Source organism: Myiozetetes cayanensis, unplaced genomic scaffold, assembly GCF_022539395.1.
Source record: "Myiozetetes cayanensis isolate MyiCay16 unplaced genomic scaffold, myiCay2020 scf6-25, whole genome shotgun sequence".
NCBI classification, from domain to species: Eukaryota; Metazoa; Chordata; class Aves; order Passeriformes; family Tyrannidae; genus Myiozetetes; species Myiozetetes cayanensis.
Genome location: NW_026087853.1, coordinates 38,219,665 through 38,245,461, shown reverse-complemented (window position 1 = coordinate 38,245,461; position 25,797 = coordinate 38,219,665). Strand labels below are relative to the sequence as shown.

Sequence of the window (25,797 nt, the reverse complement as noted above, 5' to 3'; positions counted from 1 at the left end):
AACGGGAAACATCCCCGGGCTGCCAGGGCGCGTCTGGGGCTGCGGGCAGAAGTGTAGGGGTTGCTGTGCTGGGAGATGCGGGGGATGGCGGAGACGAGAAGCCGTGCTGGAGGAGTTGCGGAGAGAAGCCGTGCTGGAGGGAGCTTGGCTAGGAGACGGTGGGAGCTCGTGGTTGGTGATGTCTCTGCGGGAGCTTTCCTTCATCAGCAGTTCAGGCCGTCCTTTTAAAGAACATCACATGAGACTTTTCATGCCTGAGCTTTGTAAACACCTTGAGGGATGGGGGAGTTTGCAGCTTATGAGCACGGTCCCACTGACATCTTTCACTCCAACTAGCCATCCTTAGAATTATGTCAGTGCACACAAACTTGTCCGTGTGTTGCCCTTTTGCCCTTCTCTGCTCTGTAAGACTGGCTTCACTCCAGGCTTACCCAGGCAGTTAGAAATTGCTTTTGCTCTTAGCTGTAACAGAAGGTCAGTTTATTTTACGCTGTCTCTCACTTTTACGTACATGGAAAAGAACAGCCCTGGTTACTTTCAGAGGCCAAGTATTAAAACTTATTTTTCGGGAGAAATAAGTGTTTATTTACCTTACCAATAACTTGCCCTTTGTGCTATTAAAATTTCACTGAGTTGAGTTAGGACATACAAGTTAAAGCAGGGAAGATAGAATTTAATGCAGTTTGTTCTTGAATGCCATTTCAGTCCTGCTGAAGCAGTAGCTTCTCTCAGCTGACATCTACTCCACAACCTGCAAAATTCCTTTTTAGCATGCGTTTGTCCTTTTGTTTTGTTTGTTTTGTTTGTTTGTTTTTTGTTTTGGTTTGGTTTTTTGTTATTCTGAGGTCTTGGTATTCTTTCATCAAGATTCTGTGTATCTTGCAACTTCTAATTCATCTATCAATTGAAAATACCAGCCTTTAAAATTCTATGAAATTATTGCCTAAGCAGCAAATAATCTGCTGTGGGTTTTGTAACCTTGTTCTTTTGTCTGTCATCAAAAAATATGTGGACTGAACTTGGAACATTTACGGTCTTACTGAATGTTCTTCTGACTCTTTGCTACTTGTGTCAGTATCAGTAATTCAGGATTGTTAGCTGAACTTTCATTTTCCCTTTGATTATATAGAATTTACCGAAACAGTTGCAGTGTTTCATTGACCGATCAGGCTGTCATTCTGAGATGTGTGTGTTTTTCAGAATACTTAGTGTGACCATGTGTTTAAAATAAAAAACTGTGTTATGATTGCTTGAATTTTCAGCCTTTTTTCTCAGCTACTTTATACTGTATCTAATGGGAAGATTTGACTGGCAAAATGAAAAAACATGCTGGGCTAAACTTCTAAGAAAGTGAAACTTCACCTTTTCAGAGCCAAAGAGCAAATATGACCCAAAACAGCCATTAAACAAATAAAAATTCTTTCTACTAGGAAAACTCTGAGTTGCACTGGCAGAGAACTGTCTGCTGAGAACTGTAGTTTTATCTGAAATGTGACATCCATCTATATACTCTCCAAGTATGTACCGTACTCTATAGGAACATTTCAAACAGATTTTTCCTTTAAAAAGGCCTGTCTTGATTTCTCAGAATTTAGTCTTGACTGGTATTTTTGAGAATCTTTCAAAATATGAAAATATGTGATGTTCTTGTGCAATGGTAATGTTCAATAGGTGAATGTGAATAGGGAAAAGTAGACAGTCAGTATCAATAAACATCTGGTTTTGTTTAGCATAAAATGGCTTCCTAGTTGACCATTCTAGATTTTCTCTAGAAAATATTCTGGAAGCTGACACTACACCACAAAATATATTGATAGGTGATGAAAGTATCCTTCAAACGAAAACGCACTTCAGAATGTTTATGATGTAAAGATTTTCCTTAGTGGGACCCCATACTCTTAAGTTGTAAGATTGATGCTGTGCAACCCTCAACACTGTGGGAAGGAAGGAGTTTACTTAGAAGTTGAGTAGGAGCTGTTCAGAGTAGTGCATGGTTAATCCAAACTTTGATGTTTTGACACTTTCCCACAATCTTTAATGTGTTGACAAATTTGTTTCCCAAACAAATTTATACTTATATTCAGTTGGGAATTCTCACTTTTACATTTGAAATTCCTGCATTTGTGCTGCCTTGTAAATATTTTCCACTCTTGCTGCTTTTTGTGTGATCTCCTTTTGAAAGATCCTATTCTTTTCTTCATGGTCTTCATTTTCTCACTGCTCACTGCCGAGAACTGTCGGGGAGGATTTGTTATTCATCTCCATTGCAGATTCATTGGCTGACTCGCTTTTGGAAATGTTTTGTTGATGACTTTAATGACAAATGTCGCTAACAAAACTTTGGGGGTTCAGTCACTTCAGAGGTCTTGTTTTCTGGATTCTACCAAAATGAATATTGTCACTGAAAGACTTAAATCTGTTTGTTCTGAGTTGTGGTAACAAGAAAGCTATGTAGGTCAAACACTTCATTGCTGCAAATTCACTAGTAATAACAGAATTTAGCTGCGTTATTGTATAATGAGGCCACTTGCTATTTGGATGTTGAAGTAATGACTTGAGGTTTACATGTCTTTGCAAACAAGCTTTTAAGAAAAAGCTTTTTGTCAAATGTGGGATACTCTGTGACCATACAGAGCCCGGTGACTTAATTGAAAGGAGAAACAACAGTCTTTTATTCTGGTAAATGCAAGATGTAGACAGTACCAGATCTTGGCATTAGGACAGGCATGAGCAGTGATAAAGCTAGAATGATTGGATGTTTAAGAAGGAGCATTCCCTCTGTGACCATGGAATACTTTCTGAGAAAATGTCTGTTCTATAGAGACTTGTAAATTACTGGGGGGAGTATAATTTTATCACTATTTTTAGATGTCAGTTTCTGAACAGAAGGTAACTTAACCTGTTTTGTAATTGAAGTAACCATTGTAGGTGTTAACCACTGAAAATAGTAGGGCAACTGAGTTGACCAGACTGAAAAAAAAAAAAAACCCAGGTGAAATGCTGTTTCATGATCATTCATATCCCCTCCCTGTGTCTGCATCATGTATGTTCTCCTCCAAGTTGAGTACTTTGTGATGTTGGGAAGGGGAAATCCTAGACCCTTTTCTTCTAGATTCTGTAATGTGTCACTAGAGTTTACAACCAAGAGGTTGCATTTTGTGGCATTTAACTGTTGTATATGTGTAAGGGTAAAAATAATTGTAAATCAGTATTGGTCTTGCAATGGACAAACCTTTTTAATAGAGTCACTCCTAACTTTAGGGTTTGAACGGATTTGAGGGTTGTAGTAAGGTAGTCACTGTCAACAGGATTTTTTCAGTGGCAGAAACAGATTTCTGGAGAGAAATAAATGTTTCTTTTTATTTTTGAAGTAGGAAGCTCATGCTTCTGACAGTTTTCTAAAAGAACAGGGTGTAAATGGGAGTCTGCTCCGTCTACTGTCTTAGTACAGTTGCCAATTTTATCCTGCTGCTGGCAGGTGTGTTAGTGCTTTTTTCCTCTTGCTTTCTTTGAGAATAACTATTGTCCTTTGGTTCTTTGTGTGTTCTTCCAACAAAACAAGATAGAGGCAGTAGCTTGAATTACCTCCAAGCTTCTGATTAAGATTCAGAATTACCTAACTTCCTATAAAATTCCCTCTTCTTTTTCTTGGCAAAGTGTGAATTTGGGAGGAGACCACTATCTATTTATGTTGTCTGCACCCACACTGAGGAGGTCCTCTGTTGTTTCTGTATTGGTCCATTAAGATGAAGGTATTCATAATGCAAACACCATTAATACCGGCAAAGCTGCATCTTTGCTGATGGCACTTAGCTGCAGAACTAACTCTAGAGCAACAGAGGGAATTCTGCTGCTGTGACTGTGTTCACACTGGAGTACTCTTGCATCCTTTCCTAGGTGGGCTGAAGTTTTTCATGTGAATGCCATCTCGTTTTTGCTTTTGGAGGTAAATCATCACAATCATAGAGCTAGATCTGTTTTACCCCTCACCTCCATGTTTGCCATAAGTGTCTTGCTTTTGAGTGTGGGATGGTGCTTTTTCTTGTTTTGTTTTGAGGTGAGTTTGGTTTTCTTAGTTTTTTTTGTTTTTTTCAATAGATAAAATGCATTGATTTTGAATTAAAACACAGTTGATTTATATTTAATTTTAAACCCTATCAGTAGACTGAAGGAGGGGGTAAGAGAAGAATTGAGAGGTTTGGGTGGAGAAAATGAAAGCGGTAGAACTTCAAAAGAGTTTAAGCAGATGAAAGCAGGATCCATTGCAAAAGACTGATGGGACTTGGATGCAAAAAGCTGTAGTAATTCACTTGCTCTTTTGACCTCTTGTGATTTCTTTGGTTTTGGTCTGGCCTTTCAAAGTTCAAGTTTTATTGTTATTGTAACTTTTAATTCAGAATACCCTTTTCTTGTCAGCTTGTGAGATGGAAGAATGGTGTGACTAGAAAATGACCCAGAGCTTTCTTTTTTTTAATAAGTTGAACATTAAAAAAGATAATGGAACAGAAGTAATAGTAGAATGGGCTTTAGGCAGCCTTACTTCTGAGTACTTTTCTTCTTACGTAATGAGCAGAGTGATGCTTTCCTTCTCAGGGGTTTACAGTTCTTTGGCCCACTTAACAATATTTTTTTTGCCCTTTTTTGCTTTAAAAGCAAACTTTTCAGTACAACTGTGCTTATGTCAAGAAAAAATAGCTACATTGCTGTTTGTGATGAGAAAGGAAATGAGAAGGACAAACCTTAATGCTTGGATACACTTGTTTATGTATGTAGTCAACTTCTATTTTGACACTGACTCTTGTTTTATTGCCATTGGGCAAATTATTAGGTTTATGCAATTATTGTGAGAACAGTATTAACATTCATAGGAACTTGTAAATATTTAAGATAAACATAGTGTACTTTACTGTGGGTGTGTATTGGTGATTGGTGGGGGTTTTGGAGTTTTTTGTGTTTCTTTTGGTTTTACTTTTTTAATTATTAGGAAGTTGGCTTGTTATTTTTTTATGTATCTTCTAACTAATCCCAGGAAGGAATAAAATACTGTTTTTATTTTGGGCTGTTGCTAGCCTAATTTTGCTGTCGAGTTAGATGTATGTTATTGTTGTTGGATAACAGAAAGCTTTGGAGAACTTGCTTATATTAACTTATACCAACGAAATTACCTCTCCCCTCCCCCCCCAATTCTAGGGATTAAGTTTCTGCAGAAAACCTCTGAGTATTAGATGAAATACTGTTTAGGCTAAAGTATACAGCTTTGCTGGCATAGACTGAATTTCTGTTAGGAGCACTGTGCTAGTGTTGTATACTTATCTGCCTTTAGTGATAAATTGTTTTGTATGCTGGCCGGTTTTAGAGAGTTTTCGTCTTTGTCTGTGCATCGAAACCGGTATGCTGAAATGTTACTCCCTCTCTGGTTTGATTTTTGTTTGTATAAATAATGTTGGGAGCCCTTGTTACTGCTGCTGCTATTTTCATTTTGCTGATCTCCTTGTGTCAGGCATGTTCTCTCATTATTCTCTGAGCAGTCAGGTTACATTGTGCAATATGTCTGAGATGAGCATTAAGCCTGAGATTTTGTCTCTAGTACCCTAATGGTCAGCATTCTTATTTTAATCAAGGGGAGAGGGGTAAAACACTTAAACTTGAAGGAGTAGGGATTTGAGCCCTACACGTGATAAGATATTGATCTCTTGTTGACAGTTGCTGATGCTGGCTACATTAGAATTAAGGCAAAAAATGGGTTTTGTTCTTCTTGTAGTAACTGATCGTTTCAGTTGTACTGTTTATAAAATTGTTAAAATGACTGTCCTTACGCTGGCTCCCGATTATTTTTTGACACTGATTCATGGCACCTGTTGCTGAAAGCACGTGTCAGTAAGAGTCAGTTTTCTAATGTTGATGGGAACTCATTTTGTTTTAGTGCCTTAATCATAGTACATTCTTCCTGGAGCTTAGATGAGGTTATATTCTGCATGCCTTCTCTCCTTACTAAAATTTTCACAGATTGAGACTTCTGGTGTCTGAAATACTACAAATTGCACTACTCTCTAATCTTTAATGGCTTCTGGTAGCTTTACTAATCTATTATTATTATTATTATCTTGTCTTTGTAGTGTGTATCTAAATATAATTACAAACTTGAGTCAGATATTAGCAATGAGATTTGCTACAGAATTGTCCTTTTTTTTTTTTATTTGGTGGGTTGGTGTGGTGGTGGTTTTAGGTACAAGTATGTATATACCCAACGTGTATCTTTCTGTTTTCTAACTTGTCCTTGTCTCCACAGGAATTACTGTAATTACAGAGAGAACCTGATTTACAATGGGGGATGACAGTGAGTGGATGAAACTGCCCATTGACCAGAAATGCGAACACAAGGTAGGAAATCCTGTCTTTGGATTTGGCTTGCTGTGTATCTCTGCTTGTGGTGATTCTGTAGCGCTTCTCTCTCTAAATGCACCATGGTTAGGTAATCTTGACAGCCGTGTGGCGTGCGTATTAACAGCTCTGAAACTGCATCAGCTCTACCCAACACAGAGGCTGAATAACCTTTATTAAGCAGATTTTAGTGGCATTATATTCTACACGGTGTAAGCTTGTGTGCTGAAAGATCAGTACACTCATACACTCGTTACTCATCTGTAGCTGAAACCATTGTTGGGCTCCCACCTCCTCGTCCGTGGTTGTTAGAACTTAGAAAGAGCAGTGGGGAAAATGACATCTCTCTAGCCAGATCGTTCTTGGTGGGAGAAAAACAAGTACTTTGTCCTGTTGTGTGTTATTCAAATAGACGTTGAAGAGAAGTCTGCTGATGCCAGCTTGCTTGACCATATTTTCAAACATGATTAAAGAACTTTGTGAGATTGAGTTAAGGTTGTACTAGCACAACATTTAAATGTCCAATTTCTGCTTCCAGCTGTGGAAAGCCAGGTTAAATGGTTATGAAGAGGCCCTTAAGCTCTTCCAGAAGATAGATGATGAAAAGAGTCCAGAATGGTCCAAGTACCTTGGATTGATAAAGAAATTTGTGACAGACTCCAATGCAGTGGCTCAGCTGAAAGGACTGGAAGCAGCGCTTGCTTATGTTGAAAATGCTCATGTAGCTGGGAAGTAAGTAGTGTTTTCTTACTGCTCTTAGGCTGTTAGGACAGTTTAATGTGCTCTCTGAGAAAGGCTGCACATAAATTGTGCAGTGGCCACTAACAATTCTGATCTCTCTTGCTGAGAGCAGAATTTGCTCTCTAATGCAGAGAATTTGCCGAATGGCAGGCTCTCCTTGTAGATGGCCTCCATATGCATATTAACTTGTCACAAATGGCTTACAATGTTCTAAGAAGCTACTAAAGGCAGTAGTAAAAATTTCTGAAACGGCAAAGAAAGCGAATCAGTAATGTGGTAGTGTAGGTGCTGGGAACTAGAATCCCTGTTGTGTTTGACTAAAGCAGGCTATCTGTACAGGGACCCTTTTTTTCAGGGGAATATTTTTGTAATTCATAGATGAAATAAAATGTAGTTATGTTTATGTGGTGTTGCATCCAACCTAGCCGATATTAATCTTCATACCTGCCAGTTTCTTCATGGATGTTTTTCAGTACTTCTCTGTTGTTGAGACCATGAAATAGGCCATAATCCTGAGGGTGAAATAAAAGCACCTGTGAGGCTAGATTAATGCTTTGGTCCATTGACTTCGTGACCTGATGAAATGAATAAAAATCTTACTGAAAAAAAAACCAAACAAATAAAGCCAAAGCTTTGTTTAAAAACCTTGCAAAGTCCTTGATTTAAAAGCAGTATTGGGTTTTAATCTGGTTTTGCGGTTGTATGTGCTTTTTTTTCTATGGATAATGGTGTAGAACACTTAATTCACATAAATGTTCCAAAACTAATACTCTGTAATCTTTCAGGACAACCGGAGAAGTAGCCTCTGGAGTTGTAAATAAGGTGTTCAACCAGCCAAAAGCCAGAGCCAAAGAGCTGGGTCTAGATATATGTCTAATGTATATAGAAATCGAGAAAGGGGAGGCGATACAAGAAGAATTATTAAAGGGTCTGGACAACAAAAACCCGAAAATCATAGTAGCATGTATAGAGACACTGAGGAAAGCACTAAGGTAAGCTTTTAGTTCCTTGGGGTTTTTTTTATGGTTTTCTACTTTCCTTTCTCCTCAGCAATGTATGGAGTCTAATTTACTGCTTAAGTCTTCAGCAGGCCCTTGTTAGTGTTGAATAGGATGGATCTTTCCTGAACTGATACATCTTGACAACAGCAGTTGTCATGGTATTTGTTAGATGTGAGGGTTGTCCATGTTGTACAAACCTCATCTGGATATCTTTCATTCATGGTAGCTGTTTACCAAACTTCCTTTTTCACAGCAGACCTCTGAAAGAAGGGCAAAATTAGTGTGTCTTGTTCCAGACTGTGAGGCTTCTCTTCTGAATACTTGAAATAAACTAACTGAATGTGAAAACTCAAATGTAGCTTGTTGTTTTCCTTAAAAACAGTTTTTCTCACTGATGTATGTTTAGTTGGGTACACAGTATGTGTTTTTAGAAAACAGTTTAAAAAAAACCCTCCCTGCACACTAAGCTTCCATTGTCTATGTAATAATTATACAATCACAGAATATGCTGAGTTGGAAGGGACCTACCAGAATCCTCAAGTTCAACTCCTGTCCCTGCACAGGACCATCCCCAAGAGTCCCTGACGTGCCTGAGGGTATCATCTAAATGCTCCTTGAACTCTGTCAGGCTTAGTGCTGTGACCGCTTCCCTGTGGAGCCTATTCCACTGCCTAAACACCCTCTGGGTGAAGAACCTTTTTGTAATATCCAACCTAAACCTCACCTGACACAGCTTCAGGCCATTTCCTTGAATCCTGTCACTTGTCATCACAGAGAAGAGATCAGTACCTGCCCCTCCTTTTCTCCTCACAAGGAATTTGTAACTGCAATGAGGTCTCCCCTCAATCTCCTCTTCTCCAGACTGAACACACCAAGTGCCCTCTGCCACTCCTCATTCAGCTTTCCTTCAAGGCTCTTGACCACCTTTGTTGCCCTCCTTTGGACACTCTCTAAGGGCTTAATATCTTTTTTTATATTGTGGCTCCCTAAACTGCACATAATATTTAAGGTGAGGTCTGCACCAGTGCAGAGCAGAGCAGGACAATCCCCTCCCTTGACCAGCTGGTGATGCTTTGCCTGATGCCCCCAGGACACGGTTGGCCCTCCTGGCTGCCAGGGCACTGCTGACTCATGTTCGACTTACCTTCGACCAGGACTCCCAGGTCCCTTTCCACGGCACTGCTTTCCAGCATCGCATTCCCCAGTCTACAGACATCCAGGGTTGCCCAGTCCCAGATGCAGAATCCAGCACTTCCCCTTGTTGAACTTCATGTGGTTGGTGATTGCCCAGTCCTCTAATTTGTCGAGGTCTCTCTCAGGACCTCCCTGCCTTTAAGGAACTCAGCAGCTCCTCCAAGTTTTGTGTTGTCTGTCAACTTGCTTAGTATCTCTTCCAGTCCTGTGTCCAAATCATTTATGAAGGTTTTGAAGAGCATAGGAGCTAAGTTAGAACCCTGTGGAACCCCACTTTATTAAAAAGGAGAGCTGATAATGCTCACTAAAAACCAAATCCAATTTGAGGTAGTAGGTTTCAGTAATTTTTTTTTCTTTGTTGTTCCATGTCAAGTGTGTTTGCTGCCTTTGAGTGAAAAATACTGGAGCTTTATAAAATTCTTGGTGTACATGTAGTACACTGTCCATTAGGGGTTTTTTAAAGGAAACAGGTAATTTTGGAATTAATAGACAGAACACTTTTCTGAGTAAAGTAGCTCATGTGAAAACTGTATAATGTATATACAGAGTGTCTTATGCTGTGTATGTTTTAGAGGACTTGCTGAGGCATATATATAGATAGTCCTTGTTAAACTGCTTCAGGCTTCTGTAAAAAGTCAAAGCATTGTGCTTAGCACATTACCCGCGTTTCTGCTAAGTGAAACTACTGTCCCATATTTAAGAATATATTTTAGCTATTTTAAATTACCTAATCTACTGAAATGTCCTTTTAACAGTTCAGTGTAATTAGAAACCTGCATAATCATCCTTAATATCTTTCAACTACCCACTCCTGTAAAATGTGCTGCATCTGCATTTTTTCTTTTGTGCAGTATTTTATTATCTTTGATATTCAGATCAAATTCTTTGATAGACCCCTGTGGGCTTAAACTTATCTTTTGTTTCTGAACTGTTGCTACCTAAATTTGTGTTGTGCTTTGACAGACTTTCTGCATTGATAACCAAATTTGTCTATGTTGTACCTAGATGGGTAGCTTGAATGAAGAACTAGTTTAGCTTCTGATGTTTTCTAACTTGTGCTAAGGTTTCTGTTCTTTCTTGTATTGTTATATAAATTAGCTTATATGAATTAGATAAGAGTAAGTTTGTATAGGCACTCTTCCCAATATGCTATTTTGGGTCATAATACAAAAATAAAAACCTTGGGCAACTTATTTGTTCATATTCTGCATTTAAATAGGGTCACTTCCAAGATCTCTTTTAAAGATTTTTTTTTTTTGGGCATGGCAATAAAATGATGTGCACTAGAATTTCTAGAAAGCTTTTTGATGTGGAACTTGATTGGAGGGAAGCATAAGAGAAAGTGTGCTTAGTAGAAGGGTTAATTCAACATTCTGAAGAGCTTCTAAATCAGAACAATTTATTGGTTTTGAGGTGATTTATGTATGATGCCTTAATAACTACAGCAGTTAACTTTACCATGAGTTTGAAAAGAAACTTCTTGTGTTCTCGTTCGTCGGTGACTGAAACATGAAGTTTTGTATATTAAGTTCAACAACATGGAGAATATGCTGACAAGGAAGGGTGATTGGCTGGGGAAACTTGTTTTATGTGTCCTTCCAGTGGCACATATTTCAACATGTATGTTTTCTGTGAAGATGACCCAAGCTCAGTATAATTATCTGGTCCAACAAGTGGAAAAGTGACTAATGCTTTTACTGCAGTTTGCCTCCAAGGATAGACAAAGGAGATTCTGTTCTGATTAAAAAAAAGTAGGTCATACAAATTTTGGTCTAAGGACAGCTTCTTTCTTTTTCGTTTTTCTCCACTCCCTTGCCCCCATCAAGAGGGCACATTGAAGCACCAGGTTGGATTTTAAGTGCTTTGAAGTAATTTTAGAAGCCTGGTTTTGTAATTCCAAGATAGGTGTGGAGGTTAATTTTGATAGGGCAGGTATTCTTTAAATTTTACAGTAGCTCAGTAACATCACAAAATAATATCTTTAATAATGATTTGAGTAAGTGACACAATCCCTAAACGTGCACTGGAAGACTTTCATAGATTGTTTCTTTAAAAATGAGTTACTATTTGTGAATCACTCCCTGGTTTCTACCTGGACACTGATGCTATTCCATGTGTTCAATTTACAGTGAATTTGGTTCAAAAATAATCTCACTGAAGCCAATCATCAAAGTATTGCCAAAACTTTTTGAATCTCGGGAAAAGGCTGTTCGAGATGAAGCCAAGCTCCTTGCTGTGGAGATCTACCGTTGGATAAGGGATGCTTTGAGACCTCCATTGCAGAACATAAATTCTGTTCAGGTGGGCAGAAAGTTGTTCTGTATCCAGACATTTGATAGAACACTTCCATGCTCACCCTCCCTGATTCTGTAGTGTTGGACCTTCTTAAAGTCAAAGCTGGAATGTATTTTTTAGCTTCCTGCAACTTTACCCAAAATGTTAGTCACACTTTGTAAGGAAATCATAACATTGTTTTGTTACTCTGAGCGTTGTATTGAAACTGAGGAGTGGAACTGAGTGGTAGAATGGTTGCCCTATAAAAGACCCCTCCACTGAAAGTCTTTAAGTCAACCATTTTCATTCTTGGTTTTCTTTTTTCCTGAGTTTTTTTCCTCTGTGCATCCCTTCATGCTTGTTGTGGTGGTGCTCAGGATGTGACTGTTCAATTTCAGGAAGTGGCATTGCATTATGATAGAACATTCCATTGTTTTAAAACTTTATAAATTATGCATCCTTCCCTCCTACCCACTTCAGTTAATTGTGTTGAGGTGGAAAGCAGTAACTTGCTGTAAAAATGCATGGTTAAAAAAACCTACACTGTTTCATCAAAAGTAGCTGAGCATGTTTGTTTCATCTTAGTTTTAGTGTGTAATAATAGCAAGGCTGTAATGGAGATCTTCCTTTATGCTCAGCCATTTTTATTTCAAAGCTTCTACAGAGGAGCCACACTATTCTGGCTGTTCTAGAATTGGTTCTTATGTAAAGGCTTTGCATTGATAGTATTCTGTTCTGTGGAAATACTTAGACAAAAATCTTCTGAACAGTGAATGTGAAGGGGAAGTTACTACTTTAATGGCAAAAAAAGAATTTAAATGTAGTGCTATCTTGGCTTGGAAATGGGGAAAAATGTGATGAGTTGCTTGTGTTGCAGTATGTGCATAATGTCTCCAATGTGATGATTCTTTTCCCTTTTGGCAGCTGAAAGAACTGGAAGAAGAGTGGATCAAAGTGTCATCAGCTGTTCCTAGGCAGACCAGGTTCCTGCGTTCCCAGCAAGAGCTGAAGGCAAAATTTGAGCAGCAGCAGGCAGTTGGAGGGGATGCAGATGGAGGTAAACTGTTTAATCTCTGAACTCCACTGAAAAGTATATTACTGGTATACAGTTTGTGAAGGAATGTGTCCAATTGTAAAGGAGCTTTTACTCAGACTGGTGCAAAACATATAGGGCTGAAACTACACAACAAGACATGTCTGGGACAGAAACTTGATATGAAATAATATCTGTCCTTTGAAATAGCAAAATCACAACTGCTGATAGCAGTTCTGACCAATGAGCCTTAGGTGGTGATATGGTCAAAATTTTGTGTCACTCTGCTTACACTTTTCTCTCCTGGTTGCAGGAGATGATGATGAGGAAGAGACGGTACCACAAGTAGACGCATATGAGTTGCTTGAAGCTGTAGAAATTCTTTCCAAGCTTCCCAAAGACTTCTATGAGAAAATAGTAAGCATAAACTTAAATACTACCTGTTAATTCTGTGGCATGCGGAGCTGATGAGTCTTAAGACTTATGGACATTCTGCAATGTATGCTTTAGTGCTGCATGGATAATAACAAGCTAGTGTAAGTGAAACATACACTCATAAATAAATCTCACACTTTAATTTAACAGCAAGAAAGAAGTAATTGTAAGGAGCTGAGGTATGTCCTGGGAAAGGACTGGAATTTGTATTTCATTGCAATTGCTGATGTTGAACTGTCAGGAGATCTTGGTTTTCTCAGGATGGAATTAAAATCTTTAATCTGTGGTTTGGGGCAAGTATGCTTCTCTAGAACTGTTTACGTTTATAAGTTAATGTAAATTATTTACACTGCAGGAAGCAAAGAAGTGGCAAGAAAGGAAAGAAGCCCTAGAGGCTGTTGAACTCTTAGTGAAAAATCCCAAGTTGGAATCAGGAGACTATGCAGACTTGGTGAAAGCTCTCAAAAAGGTAATAAATAAAACCCAGAGTGCTCATATATATATATATATTAATATTTTTTGTAATTTATTTGTATTATAGTTTAAAAGTTGAGGCAGTACTCCTGAGTAGAAAATTATTAGCTGGAATAGTGGTGGAAATAACCCAATCTGTGGCCCACCAACTATGCAGAGAAATTCTTCCATGTCTCTAAAACTTTGATTTTCAGTCTTTAACCTTGTTTGGTTGGTTGTTTTTTTCTGTTCAGGTGGTTGGAAAGGATACAAATGTTATGTTAGTAGCTTTGGCTGCCAAATGCCTCGCTGGACTAGCTACTGGTCTCCGAAAGAAATTTGGACAATATGCAGGGCATGTAAGTAAGAGTATGTACTTTTTTCTGATTCTCTTGATGCTGGACACCGTTTTTCTTTTGACTCTTTCAAAGGTATTCTTTGTACAATTATGAATGCTTACCTACCCCTTAAGGGAGCAAGCGTTGAAATAACTGTGAAGGTCTTTGCAGTTTAAGTTTGAAAGGACCTTCTTTATTCATCTTCAGCAACACGAAGCTTTCTATTGCAATATAAATCTTCTGTACTAAGAAAACTGAATTATTCTGCCATAAAATGAACTTTATTTACTTTGCCTCATCCTGGAGATACACCCACAGAAATGCATTTTTAGGCCACAGTGGAAAAAATAGCTTCTGAATCCAAGTTCTACTTAGCAGCTCTATGGTGTATGTTTTATGCTGGTTAAATTTTTTTGAATGCTGGGGGAGGTGGGTGGTGGGTGTTTTTTTCTTTGTCTGGTGGGTTTTGGTTTGTTTGTTTGTTGGTTGGGTTTTTGGGTTTTGTTGGTTTGGTTTTTGGGGGGTTTTGTTTGATTTTATGTGGTTTTTGTTGTTGTTTGGGTTTTGTTGTTGTGGTTTGATTTTTTGGGGTTTATTTGGTTTTTTTTCTTTGGGGTTTGGGGGTCTTTTGTCTGCTTTAGGTAGCCAAAACTTCTGAGATTTTTGGTACAAAAATGTTCTGGTGATCTAATGTAGCGCTCTTTGTTTTCCTTTACTGCTTATCTCTTACTAACAGCTAATATCAGGGAATACAGGGAAGCTTACAAACAAAGGGAGCTTTTATAAGTTGCAGTTCTCACTTGTTTCTCAAGCTTCTGTTACTGTGTTCTTTAAACTCAGTCAAATTTTTCTTGTGATAAACACGAGTGATGGAGTTAGAGCTTAGGGACAGAGAGAACTGATGTGCCTGGCTGCCAGTAGTGTTGTATTTGAATTGGGAAGTTACTGAATTTCACTGCTTGAGAAACATCCAAGTCTCCTGTAAACTCTGAACAACAGTTTAGACACTCTTTTTGATTCTGAAAGCTGTCTGTAGTTGTAAGAAGCATTCTCTATATCTGTTGAACACAGATTGATTTCTAATGGTTTATCCTCATAGCTACAGTTAGTATTGAAAAAAGCCAAGCTTCTAAAATAAGGGTGTAGCTCTGTGGTTGCCAAGCAAATGGCCTTGAGAAGATGACTTTTTCAGTACTGTAATGGCAGCTAGGAAGTGCATAATCTCAGTACTTGTTTTGCAGTTCACTTTGTTTGCTGGATTCATTTACATGTGAGGAAGATGTAGACTTCTCCTGAGAGTGGGCATTGAAGTGTTATAAAACAGAATTGCTGCCACAATTGTGGGATTATTATAAACAGCATTAGTTAAATATAGGACTATAATGTTAGTCTGCAGTCTGTGCTCAAACAAGAGATGAAATCATGCATAGAACCATATCCCTCACTGTAGTTGAGTGCCTCAGCTTCACCTCTGACTGCGTTTGTAGCCCTGGACTGGCTTTTCTTCCCTTCCTCTCACATGGGACACAGCTTCTAAGTACTCATTCTGGCTGTCAGCATTTTCTAAAATAGAGGCTTAATGATTTTAAATATCTCCTTTTTTTGGCTTTGTAGGGTTTAGGGATGTCTAGCACCTGCAATAGCAAGTATGAGGGCCTTTACAGTGCTGTCTATGTTAACTGAAGTTTTTTGAGTGCTGAAATCTGTGAACAGGGAATTTGGAAGCTTCAGCCCAAGAACCTGAGCTTAGATCACTGTGTGTTACAGGGGGTTGAGATCCCATAGTCACCTTCTGAGGAGAAAGCAAATCTATTTTGTGTTATTTGGAGAGCTTATAACTTCTGTAAGGCACTCAACTGCTTCCAAGCTATGAACTGTGTTACATTTATGAAAATCTTGAAAATAGCCTGCCTTCCACAGTTAAGATTTGCATGTTTCTGACTCATTACAGAAGTTCTTACTGTTATGGAGACCATACTTAAATGGACCTGCTCATATTACTGGCACATGAGAACATCTGCTGGATAGTTGGTTTTTTCCCTTTGAATATTTTATTTGTTTGTTTTTCAACAGTGACTGTCTGAGCACTGAGATTAGGTAGAAATTGCTGTCAAATTCCAGTATGGCATAGTTTAGTGTCAGGTGTACTTTTTCAATGTGATAGGTCTGAGAAGTATTTCTGCAGAGGATTCACTTTGTTTTAGAATCATGGTCTTGTCAGCTATGGGTCAGATGAGGACTTCTTAACAAACCATGCTTAGTCCTGTCAGAAAGCTGGGAAAGAGAGGACAGGTTATATGCCTTTTTGGATTCTTATAGTGAAAGAGCACAGTACTCCTGTGTTGTGAAATTGTTTATTTCTGTTCTGTTGCTCCGTATTCCAGACCAGTAGTGCTAGAGCATTAATCTGTGACTATATGGACTTATATGTCCACCATTTGTTTAGTTTTGCTATGAAATTTTTAACAAAGTCTTTCTGTTAATAGTGGCTAGAATAAACTTAATGTTGGAGATCAGCTAAAATAAACTAGTTCATTCTGCTGTTGTGTATCCCTGGAGGGAGACAGCAGTGATGTTTGAATTACTGGCTTCTCTGCAAAGTACCAGGGAGCAGACTCTCAGGCTTTGCAGTTATATTAGTGAAGAGGGGATTGATGTTTTTGTTTGCTTCCCTTCTCCATAGGTTGTTCCAACAATCCTGGAGAAATTTAAAGAGAAGAAACCTCAGGTAGTGCAGGCACTTCAGGAGGCCATTGATGCAATCTTTCTTACAGTAAGTAAGAGTGGAAATTTTCCCATTGTCTGAGAATTGGTCTCTGATTTGCTGTTCTCTTTACTGAAACTAATGACTTGTTTATTCAACACTGTAGACCACATTGCAAAACCTAAGTGAAGATATTTTGGCAGTCATGGACAACAAAAACCCAACAATTAAGCAGCAAACATCCCTTTTCATTGCAAGAAGCTTCCGACACTGCACACCTTCTACTCTGCCAAAAAGCCTGTTAAAACCTTTCTGTGCTGCACTTCTCAAGGTAAGGCAGGAAGAGCTGATACTTCTGTCATCACCTTGAGCACTGTTGTTCTGAAGCATTGGATTGTTCTGGGATAAGGACCCTTGTGGTAGTGCAAGGAGAGTGCTATGTAGTCCTCAGAGTCACTTTTGACTGATGTCAGACTTGAAGGTGCCTGTCAGTCAAGTGAACAATTTAATTTCCTTTTGCTTAGCTTTTCTGAAGCTGTAGAGACTCACTAAGTTCGTAATAGGTTAAGACAGTGATTTGCAACTATTAAACTTCCAGACATTTGCTTCTTGCAGACATCTCTAACAAGTTTTTGTTGGAATGCTACATATCACTTACTGTGAATAAAAGAACCATCAATTTATACACAGCATTGACACTGGAGCATTTACCAGTGTAAATGATAATGATACATACTTTTTCCTTATTGCAAAATAATCCTTTTCTTGTTATGGGAGATATCCCTGGCTTAAAAATTGGAGATGCAAACAAGACTGCAGAACTATTAACTCCTTGTGAACTTTCATGTTTAACCCTTTCTTGTGTGAAAGACCCAAAGATGGGAACATGGCTGTATCTGAGAAACTGTAGATTAGGTCAGTACATAGGAAAACTTTTTTCTTTCTGCAGTGGAGGGCTAAGGTTTACTTTGTTGTAAATGTAGATTTTAGAAAAGAGGAGGGGATTTCTGTAGAAGATATTTAGATATGAACTGCAAGTCACATGACACAAGTTGTCTTTCTCTGCAGCATATCAATGATTCTGCTCCTGAAGTAAGAGATGCTGGATTTGAAGCATTAGGCACTGCCTTGAAGGTGGCTGGAGAAAAAGCTGTGAATCCTTTTCTAGCAGATGTAGACAAACTAAAGCTCGATCGGGTGAGTATTGTTATAGATGTTGTTTAAAAGGCTCCATATTTATCCATTTAAGATGTATCTTAGGCTAGAGAAGATGAAAGAGGATGCTTTAGGTTAGTGACTTCTAACAAAGATTTTTTTAAAATTTATTTTTTACTTAAATACTACTGATGTTGAATGGAATCTGAAAATTTTATTTCTTCTAGATTATCAAGCTTTTTACTTCTCCCTAAAATACACTAATACTCTAACATTGCACCTTATCATTCTTATATTAACTATGTTAAGTGTCTGTTTGTTGTCAAGGCAGTATTACCTATGAGTGGGTTGTGAGATTTGATTGTGGGTTTGGTTGCTTGTATGTGGGGCTTTGTTTCTGAACACTTTGTATGTTGTCTTAAACAAGGTTTTAGATCACAGTCATATTACTAGACAGGATTAGGTATTAAAGACTTACTTTCCAACAACTTTATTGTTGGAACTTTTGCATAAGCTGACAGGTGTGTTGACTGAATGAAGATTTTATAATTTAAGGTGCTAAAAATTAAAAACTTTAGAGCATCTCTAAATATCAGCAGGATGTCAATGCTTTCCCTGTGTATAAATGCACTTCATTTTGAACTAGGAAAATGATTCTGGCAATACAGTTATGGCTGATGCTATTGACTGGTTAACCTTACTGTTGTAAGGAATACAAGATAACAAATTTTGTGAAGTGAACAATTTAAACTTTTCACATTTCTTCCAGAGTAGTCAAGTTTGAAACACTGCTGGTGAAGGGACACTGTGCATCCAATTGTCATAGCTGAATAGCTTCTCCCCCCTCCCCTTTTCTTTTCCTTTTGCTTGGCAGATTAAAGAGTGTGCTGAGAAGGTAGAACTGGTTTATGGTAAAAAGACAGGAGGAGCTGCTGAGAAAAGAGAAGGCAAACCTGTTGCTGGGAAGACTGCTGCTCTTCAAGGGCCTGGAGGAGATAAAGAAACAAAAGATGCAGCAGCCAAACCAGGACCACAGAAAAAGCCTTCTGCTGTGAAGGTAGGAGATTGTCTGTGATTGCACCAAATAGTTACTGTAGATCGAAGGTGGACTGTTAAACATCCTCTTCTGCTGAGGTATCACTGTCCTTTTGCAGGCACCTATCAGCAAACAGAATCTGGGACTTTCTGAGAATGTAGTTGATGAAATGTCAGTTTTTAAGGATACAAACTGTAATGTCACTTATGTCTTAATACCAGGTTTTGATTTTGAAATAGTGATAAACCACTGGAGGCATTCAGAGGAGCCTCAGATGTTGTAACATCAATGTGCTCTCTGTGCTGGCTGAAGTCAACATCTCTCCTTGTAACTAGCAAGCTTACTAATTAAGTGTTGGGTGTTCTCTTCAGCAACGTTTTTCGTTTGTTCCTTGGTTTATTTTAAAATCATTTGAACCATTAGCCTGTATTTCTTTAAAATTATTCTTTGGATTTTAAAAATTGACTTAAGTAGCACCGTAGGTGGTCTTTGCAATATGCTACTTAGTTCTCCATGTGGGTTCCCTGGAAGTGACTAGTAGAATAAATCATGTTTTTTGAAACCTTTTGATACTCTGGTTACCTGGGAAAGAGAACCGGTCACAAGTTTATATTCTCCTATGAATACTGATTAAATATTATAGATTAATTATTTCCTGAACCTCGCAAATACATACATTCTTTCCCATTTAATCCTTGATTGTTTTGTGTGTCCCTGTTTTTACTGTATGTGTTTTCTAAAATCTGTAGTCTGAAATCAACATTAAATTAAATAAGCTTTAGCAGAAAACTGTTTTGACTGTGGTTGTTATGCTACCAAAGAGGTATGTATTTTCTTGACATTAGAATATAGAAGTGTCGGAAAACAGCAGTTCTTTCTGATACCCAAACCAGATATGTGTTTGATCTTGGCTAATTTATCCCTTATCTTTCTAGTCTGGGGTCCCACCGAAGAAAGGCAAACCAGCTACAGCTGCAGGTGCAGGAGGTACTGGGGCTAAAGGCAAGAAGGGTCCTGAGACCAAAGAAATATTTGAGTCAGAGCTATCTGTGAGTATCCTGCTGTCTCTGAAATACAAATTCCTCTGTGATTACATTTTTGGTAATCAGTTCTTCAGTGAAAAATTTTGTAGTAACTGAAGTTGGAGAGGAGGAGGGTTTGTTGTTGGTGGGTTTTTTTGTTAGGAGAAGGGAAAGCAATATGGATAAATTCATAAGTGGTGAAATAAATCTTTGGTAAATACAATTGTTCTTCAGGCTGTTGTTGGTACCAGCCCATTTAAAACAGTAAGCAATAAATCATGCTAACATAACAGGGAATATCATTGTCCCTGAACTAGGAACAAATGAAAAAAGTAATGATATGACGACTTCATATGTAATGTAGGACTCCTGATTTGCTGAAGGTGTCTGGTATTAAAAGCCTGAGAATATGTTAATCTGGAGTTTACATTAAAATCTGAAGTGAAATACAGTAATAATTAAATAACCTAATTCAAGTCTGTTCTGTGCTGTTCATATTAAGTTACATTTCAAGAAAATGACTGAATTCTCCATGTTAGTTGAACATTTACCTACCTTCTTGGTAGGGAACCACCTAAACTAAGGCATCTGTAGGTCAAACAGTAACAGAAAAAGCTATTAAAGCTCGCTGGATGTATCTGCAAGTTTTTTGCACTTTGAGTTATGCTTAGACTGTTTTTTAGAGTGAATAATTTCCATTATGTTTCCAGCTCATATTGCTAGTTATGCAGTGGACAGTGAGAATACAGTTCCTGAAGGTGATACAGACACCAGTGAAGTTTTTATTACTAAATAACTTTAATTTTCTATTTTGCTCAAATGGAGGCAGATGATGTCTTCTCCTGTCCACCCTCATCAGCTACTGATTCATTGCTGTCAGTGTTCATTCAGACTTGATACGAAAGTATCCTACAGATTTTAGGTTACCTCTGCTTGATTCTCTAACTAGATAGTGCGTACTCAGGCTTACTTTTGACTGTGTGCACAATTTATCGTCCTTTTTGGGGATTACCTTTCTGTTGCAGTATGATTTAGCAGCTTCCTAAACCCAAACGGCCCCTAAACTATAATCCATACAAAATCTTTCCACCTCCAACAGAACCCTTTTCATATTTTGTAAATGCATCACAGTATATCACCTGTCCTTACGGCTGCTGCCCTCCTCTGAAGGGATACAGTGGGGTGTTAACCTTGTTCTGATCTGTCTGCAGATGGAAGTATGTGAAGAGAAAGCTGCTGCTGTCCTTCCAGCTTCTTGTATCCAGCAGTTGGACAGTGGTAACTGGAAAGAGAGGCTGGCCTGCATGGAGGAGTTTCAGAAGGTAAGTTTGTAACGGTAAGAAGAGAGACAGGTAGGAAAAGCAAAAACAAGGAAGAATTTCCTCAGCTCTTTAGGCCTTGTAACTCTCCTGAAAGTCATGCTAGTGATAGTGGTATGTCAGAACTTCAGATAGATTAAGCAGTACTTGCAAAAGCCAAGTGGCTTTTATGGTTTAAGTTCCATAACGATAGCGGAGTGAGTATTTTAGGTTAATGTAGATAGTTACGCTTAAGTCAAAAACACTTGTAATGTGATTGACAATTCTTAGAGGTCTTTTTAAAACTCCAAATAATTCTAAAACTTGGTCTCAAAGATAGCTAGGTTTAAACAAATGGTTTTGCAATGAATAGGCTAAATCTGTTGCAAATAAGTTTCTGCTTTTTGCATGTTAGGCAGAAATTGATTATAAAAAAAACTTCAACTAGTAAATAGTTGGTTTTTGGAGCTTTATACAATACTAAAAATCTTCACAGTGGTGGAGGGTGCTTCATGTAGTCACAAACAAAAAAAGCATCACATCTCACTCAAATGGTATCCATTAGAAGACCTTTGAGAGTTCACCTTCAAAAAAGCTTCAACTGTGGATGAACAAGTAGTTCATAGCACCACACCATTACAATTGTGACTGAATGTTAATATTTTAGTGGGAAAAGTGGCTAACTTTAGTTAGGAAATGGTGATTGGCTGTACTGAAATGCTGCTGCAGAAGCCAACTTTATTCAAATATAAAGACATATAGCAGTTGGAGTTGAACGAATAAGCCTAACAACAAATAGAAAACAGTAATTTAAACTACATTCAGACTGAATCTCTGCTGTGTAGTTATCATTTCAATGTGAAAGGTGCACCATATACTTAAGACTAAAAAACAAAAATAGCTTTTTGAGGGGTGGGTGAGTTGTTTGGGGTTTTTTGTTTGTTTTTAGTTGAGTGTTAAATTCTTAGGGCTGGAATGGCCAATAGTGGTTGTTTAAGGACATTTGAACATACAGAGTGTAGTGATGTGAATGCTATAGTTTAAATGTTGGCTCAGTCCCTCTAAATGGGCTCCTTGTAAAAGTGAGTCTTGTAGTAAGACTCTTGAGGTAAATTCTTATGCTGAGAATTTCTGCAACTTAATTCAGTATTAAGAAAGTATTTAGAGGACAGTTGAGAACTTCTGTTTGAGTTTTGTATAATTTTTGACCCACTGGCTTACTTAATGTTTATCCGTTAGGCTGTTGAGCTTATGGAGAGAAGTGAAATGCCCTGCCAAGCTCTAGTAAGAATGCTGGCCAAGAAACCTGGTTGGAAGGAAACGAATTTTCAGGTAATACATTATCCTTCAGTAACTAACAGTTCATTTTTTGTTACTTAATGTAAGCTATTTTTCCAGCTTAAAGGCTGTAGGTGCATATGTCATTGGTGATAGTCATAGCAACATGGCCACAGTTCTATCTGTAGTCAGTGAGACATATAAACTCTGAAATTAGGCTTTATTTCTACTAACAGTTGAGACTTGGATATCTTCAAACATTGTCTCTGGATGTATGTATATACATGTGTGTGGATTTACATGTGTTTACATAAGTTCTAAAAGTAGGTCATGTCTGCCCAGTGTTATTGTGTATATATAACAATATGTATTTGTGTGTACACACATTCTTGTGCATAATCACACAAAAACATAAATGTGTGTGATTATAAAATATCTGTATACATTTGCATTTATCTCCAAATACATCTAGTTTTTATATGTATCTATAGGTAGATAGAATTAAAAAATTACTCTAAAATACACAAAGACATGAGTAACTTTCTTGCTGTTGTGGACATTCCAGGTGATGCAAATGAAGCTGCATATAGTTGCATTGATTGCACAAAAAGGAAACTTCTCCAAAACTTCAGCACAGGTGGTGCTGGATGGTCTTGTAGACAAGGTTGGTGATGTGAAATGTGGGAGTAACGCAAAAGAGGCCATGACAGCAATAGCAGAAGCATGTCAGTTGCCATGGACTGCTGAGCAGGTGAGTAAGCAGCAAAGGTGTTCTTTCAGTAAATAAAATCAGAAATAATATGTGGAGTGTCTTCTCCAACTGAGGAATAAATCCTAAATCTTTGATTTTTCTCTGTTGCTTGAAAGCTATTTGTGTGCGAGAGAGCTTGTGAGGTAGAAGAAGGTATGTTTCTCCAAAAGCAGAAATAGAATCATGGGATGGTTTGAGTTGCACCTTAAAGATTGTTTAGGTCCTCACCCCTCTGCCATGGGCAGTGACACCTTCCACTAGTCCAGGTTGCTCAAAGCCCCATCCAACCTGGCCTTGAACATTTCCAAGAATGAGGCATCCACAATTCCCCTTCCAGTTTAAAGCTGTTCCTCTTTGTCCTGTCAATACATGCTCTTGTCAAGAATTTTCTTGTAGTCCCCCTTCAAGTACTGAAAGGCTGCAGTAAGATCACCCTGGAGCCTTTTCTTCTTCAGGATGAACTATACCAATTCTGTCAGTGTTTCCTCATAGAAGAGGTGCTCCATCCTTCTAATCATCTTGGCGCCTCTTCTCTGGACTTGCTTCATCAGGTCTGTGTCCTGCCTGTACTACAGACCCCAGAGCTGGATGCAGTGCTTCAGATGGGGTCTCAGAAGACCAACACAGAAGGGAAGAATCCCCTCCCTTGATCTGCTGACCACGCTGCTTTTGAGGCAGCCCAGGACACAATTGGCTTTTTGGGATGCACATGGACATTGCCAGTTCATGTCTAGCCTCTCGTCCACCAGCACCTTCAAGTCTTCTTTGGCAGGGTTGCATTCTCTTTCTCTCTCCGCCTTAGCCTCTACTGATAGCTGGGGTTGCCCTGGCTCAGGTGCAGCACCTTAAACTTGGCTTTGTTGAACCTCATGAGGTTCCTATGGACCCACTTCTCGAGCTTGTCCAGGTCCCTCTGGTGGCATCCCATCTTTAAGGCATGTTGATTGCACCACACAACATAGTTTGGCTCAAACTTGCTGAGGGGGCACTCACTCTGTGTTGTTGATGAAGACATTAAATAGCACTGGTCCCAGTACAGACCCCTGAGGGACACCACTCGTCACTGATGTCCATCAGGACTCTGAGCCATTGGCCACTATCCTGTGGATGCAACTGTTCAGCCAATTCTTTATCACAACAGTCCACCCATCAAATCCATCTCTGCAATTTAGAAGTGTGTTATGGGGAATCATGTCAAAGGCCTTACAGAAGTTCAGATAGATGGCATCTAACTCCACTGATGTAGTCACTCCATCATAGAAGGCCTTCTATGGTGGTTGATCAGGCAGGACTTGCCCTTGGTGCAGCTGTGCTGGCTGTCTCAATCACTTCCTTGTCCTCCATGTGCCTTAGCACAGGTTCTAGGAGGGTGTATTAGATAATCTTCCCATGTCAGTAATAATGAGTAGTTCATCAGTATCTTTTTTAATACTGACAGAGTAATCCATAATAAAGGTGTCTCTGGCTGCCTTTAAGTACTTCAGGAACTTGTGGTGCACTTCAATTCCAATTATATTCTACTACAGTGACACAATTGCTTTTTCCTCCTATATTAGTCCAGCTTTCTCTGTTCACCTGCAATGCCCTGTGTTTTTTACAGGTGTCTTCTTTATTACAGTGCTTTGTCATCTGGTTTGCCAGTGAAAATTTATACTTAACTCTCTTCTATTCCAGGTTGTGGCTATGGCTTTCTCTCAGAAGAATCCTAAAAACCAGTCAGAAACTTTGAACTGGCTTTCAAATGCAATTAAAGAGTTTGGCTTTTCTGGGTAAGTCTTTTAAGAAAATTGCTAAGAGAAACTAATGAAAATGTTTCTAATCTAGGACTAAGACTGTTCTTCATCTGAACTCTTGTTCCTTAAACTCTGATGTTAGATCAGGTGCTCTTTTAGCTCTAATTGTGTAAATGAAAGTATCTGACATTATTAGTGGAATGGGATGTGATTACCTTACTAGATGCTTTGTTCATCACTTGATACTCTCTGAGGAGCATTTTTCTTAAGGTACTACAGGTGTGGGCTGGGTAAGGAGCTGTAGTGTTGCATTTCTGTTATACTGCTCAGATACACACCTGCACCCAGGTGGTTCACTATGTTTTATAGTTAAAAAAAAAAAATCTAACAACTATGGAAGAGTACATACCAGCATGCTTATTACTCTTCAGAGAGACATTTTGATGCTGATATCAGGATGAAGAGTTAACCAACAAAATAAGTTATATCTGGCAGTGTGAGGGTAAGAAATGGGTTCTCCATCAGAACCAGGGATGGTAGTCTTAAATTTTTTATTGGTCTCTTAACTGAATGTGATCAAGCATAAGTAATACAGTGTACTATTGAGAAGAAAATTCCTAAGCAGTGAAGACTTCTAATATCAGTTTGACTACTTGGGCAGTTACAATGCCTGTCTTAAGGTATTTCATGGCTATTAAATGAGTATTAACATTGATTAAGTCTGGAAAATAAACTGGGGTTTTTTTGGCAAATTCCCCAAAAATATGTATTTACCGTAGGGTAACCTGTGTGTTGATATATACTAGAACAACACTGCTTCAGGCTGCACAGAGGGTATAGAAGGTTCAGATATCTAAATCTTCCTTTATTTCTCCTGTAAATTTATTTTTGAAATATATGCCTTTTTCTGGAAGAACCTGACTAACAAAATAGAAAAAACTCACAATAACAGCAAACCCTCTCCTTTATT

At 38.4% G+C, this 25,797-nt stretch overlaps 1 protein-coding gene across 3 annotated transcripts in view; it reads left to right on the top strand.

Annotated features, from left to right (window-relative positions):
- Positions 1–25,797, top strand: part of CKAP5 (cytoskeleton associated protein 5) — a 54,227-nt gene that overhangs the window by 4,115 nt on the left and 24,315 nt on the right. For all 3 annotated transcript variants that reach the window (XM_050334819.1, XM_050334817.1, XM_050334818.1), the window contains exons 2-18: positions 6,290–6,381; positions 6,920–7,113; positions 7,908–8,114; positions 11,447–11,618; positions 12,516–12,648; positions 12,938–13,041; positions 13,415–13,528; positions 13,767–13,871; positions 16,534–16,623; positions 16,721–16,885; positions 17,623–17,751; positions 18,584–18,766; positions 19,681–19,794; positions 20,979–21,089; positions 22,305–22,397; positions 22,909–23,094; positions 24,769–24,863. In XM_050334819.1, coding sequence (XP_050190776.1) covers positions 6,325–6,381; positions 6,920–7,113; positions 7,908–8,114; positions 11,447–11,618; positions 12,516–12,648; positions 12,938–13,041; positions 13,415–13,528; positions 13,767–13,871; positions 16,534–16,623; positions 16,721–16,885; positions 17,623–17,751; positions 18,584–18,766; positions 19,681–19,794; positions 20,979–21,089; positions 22,305–22,397; positions 22,909–23,094; positions 24,769–24,863 — 2,252 coding nt within the window. In that variant the 5' untranslated portion in view covers positions 6,290–6,324. The remainder of the gene's footprint in view (positions 1–6,289; positions 6,382–6,919; positions 7,114–7,907; positions 8,115–11,446; positions 11,619–12,515; positions 12,649–12,937; positions 13,042–13,414; positions 13,529–13,766; positions 13,872–16,533; positions 16,624–16,720; positions 16,886–17,622; positions 17,752–18,583; positions 18,767–19,680; positions 19,795–20,978; positions 21,090–22,304; positions 22,398–22,908; positions 23,095–24,768; positions 24,864–25,797) is intronic.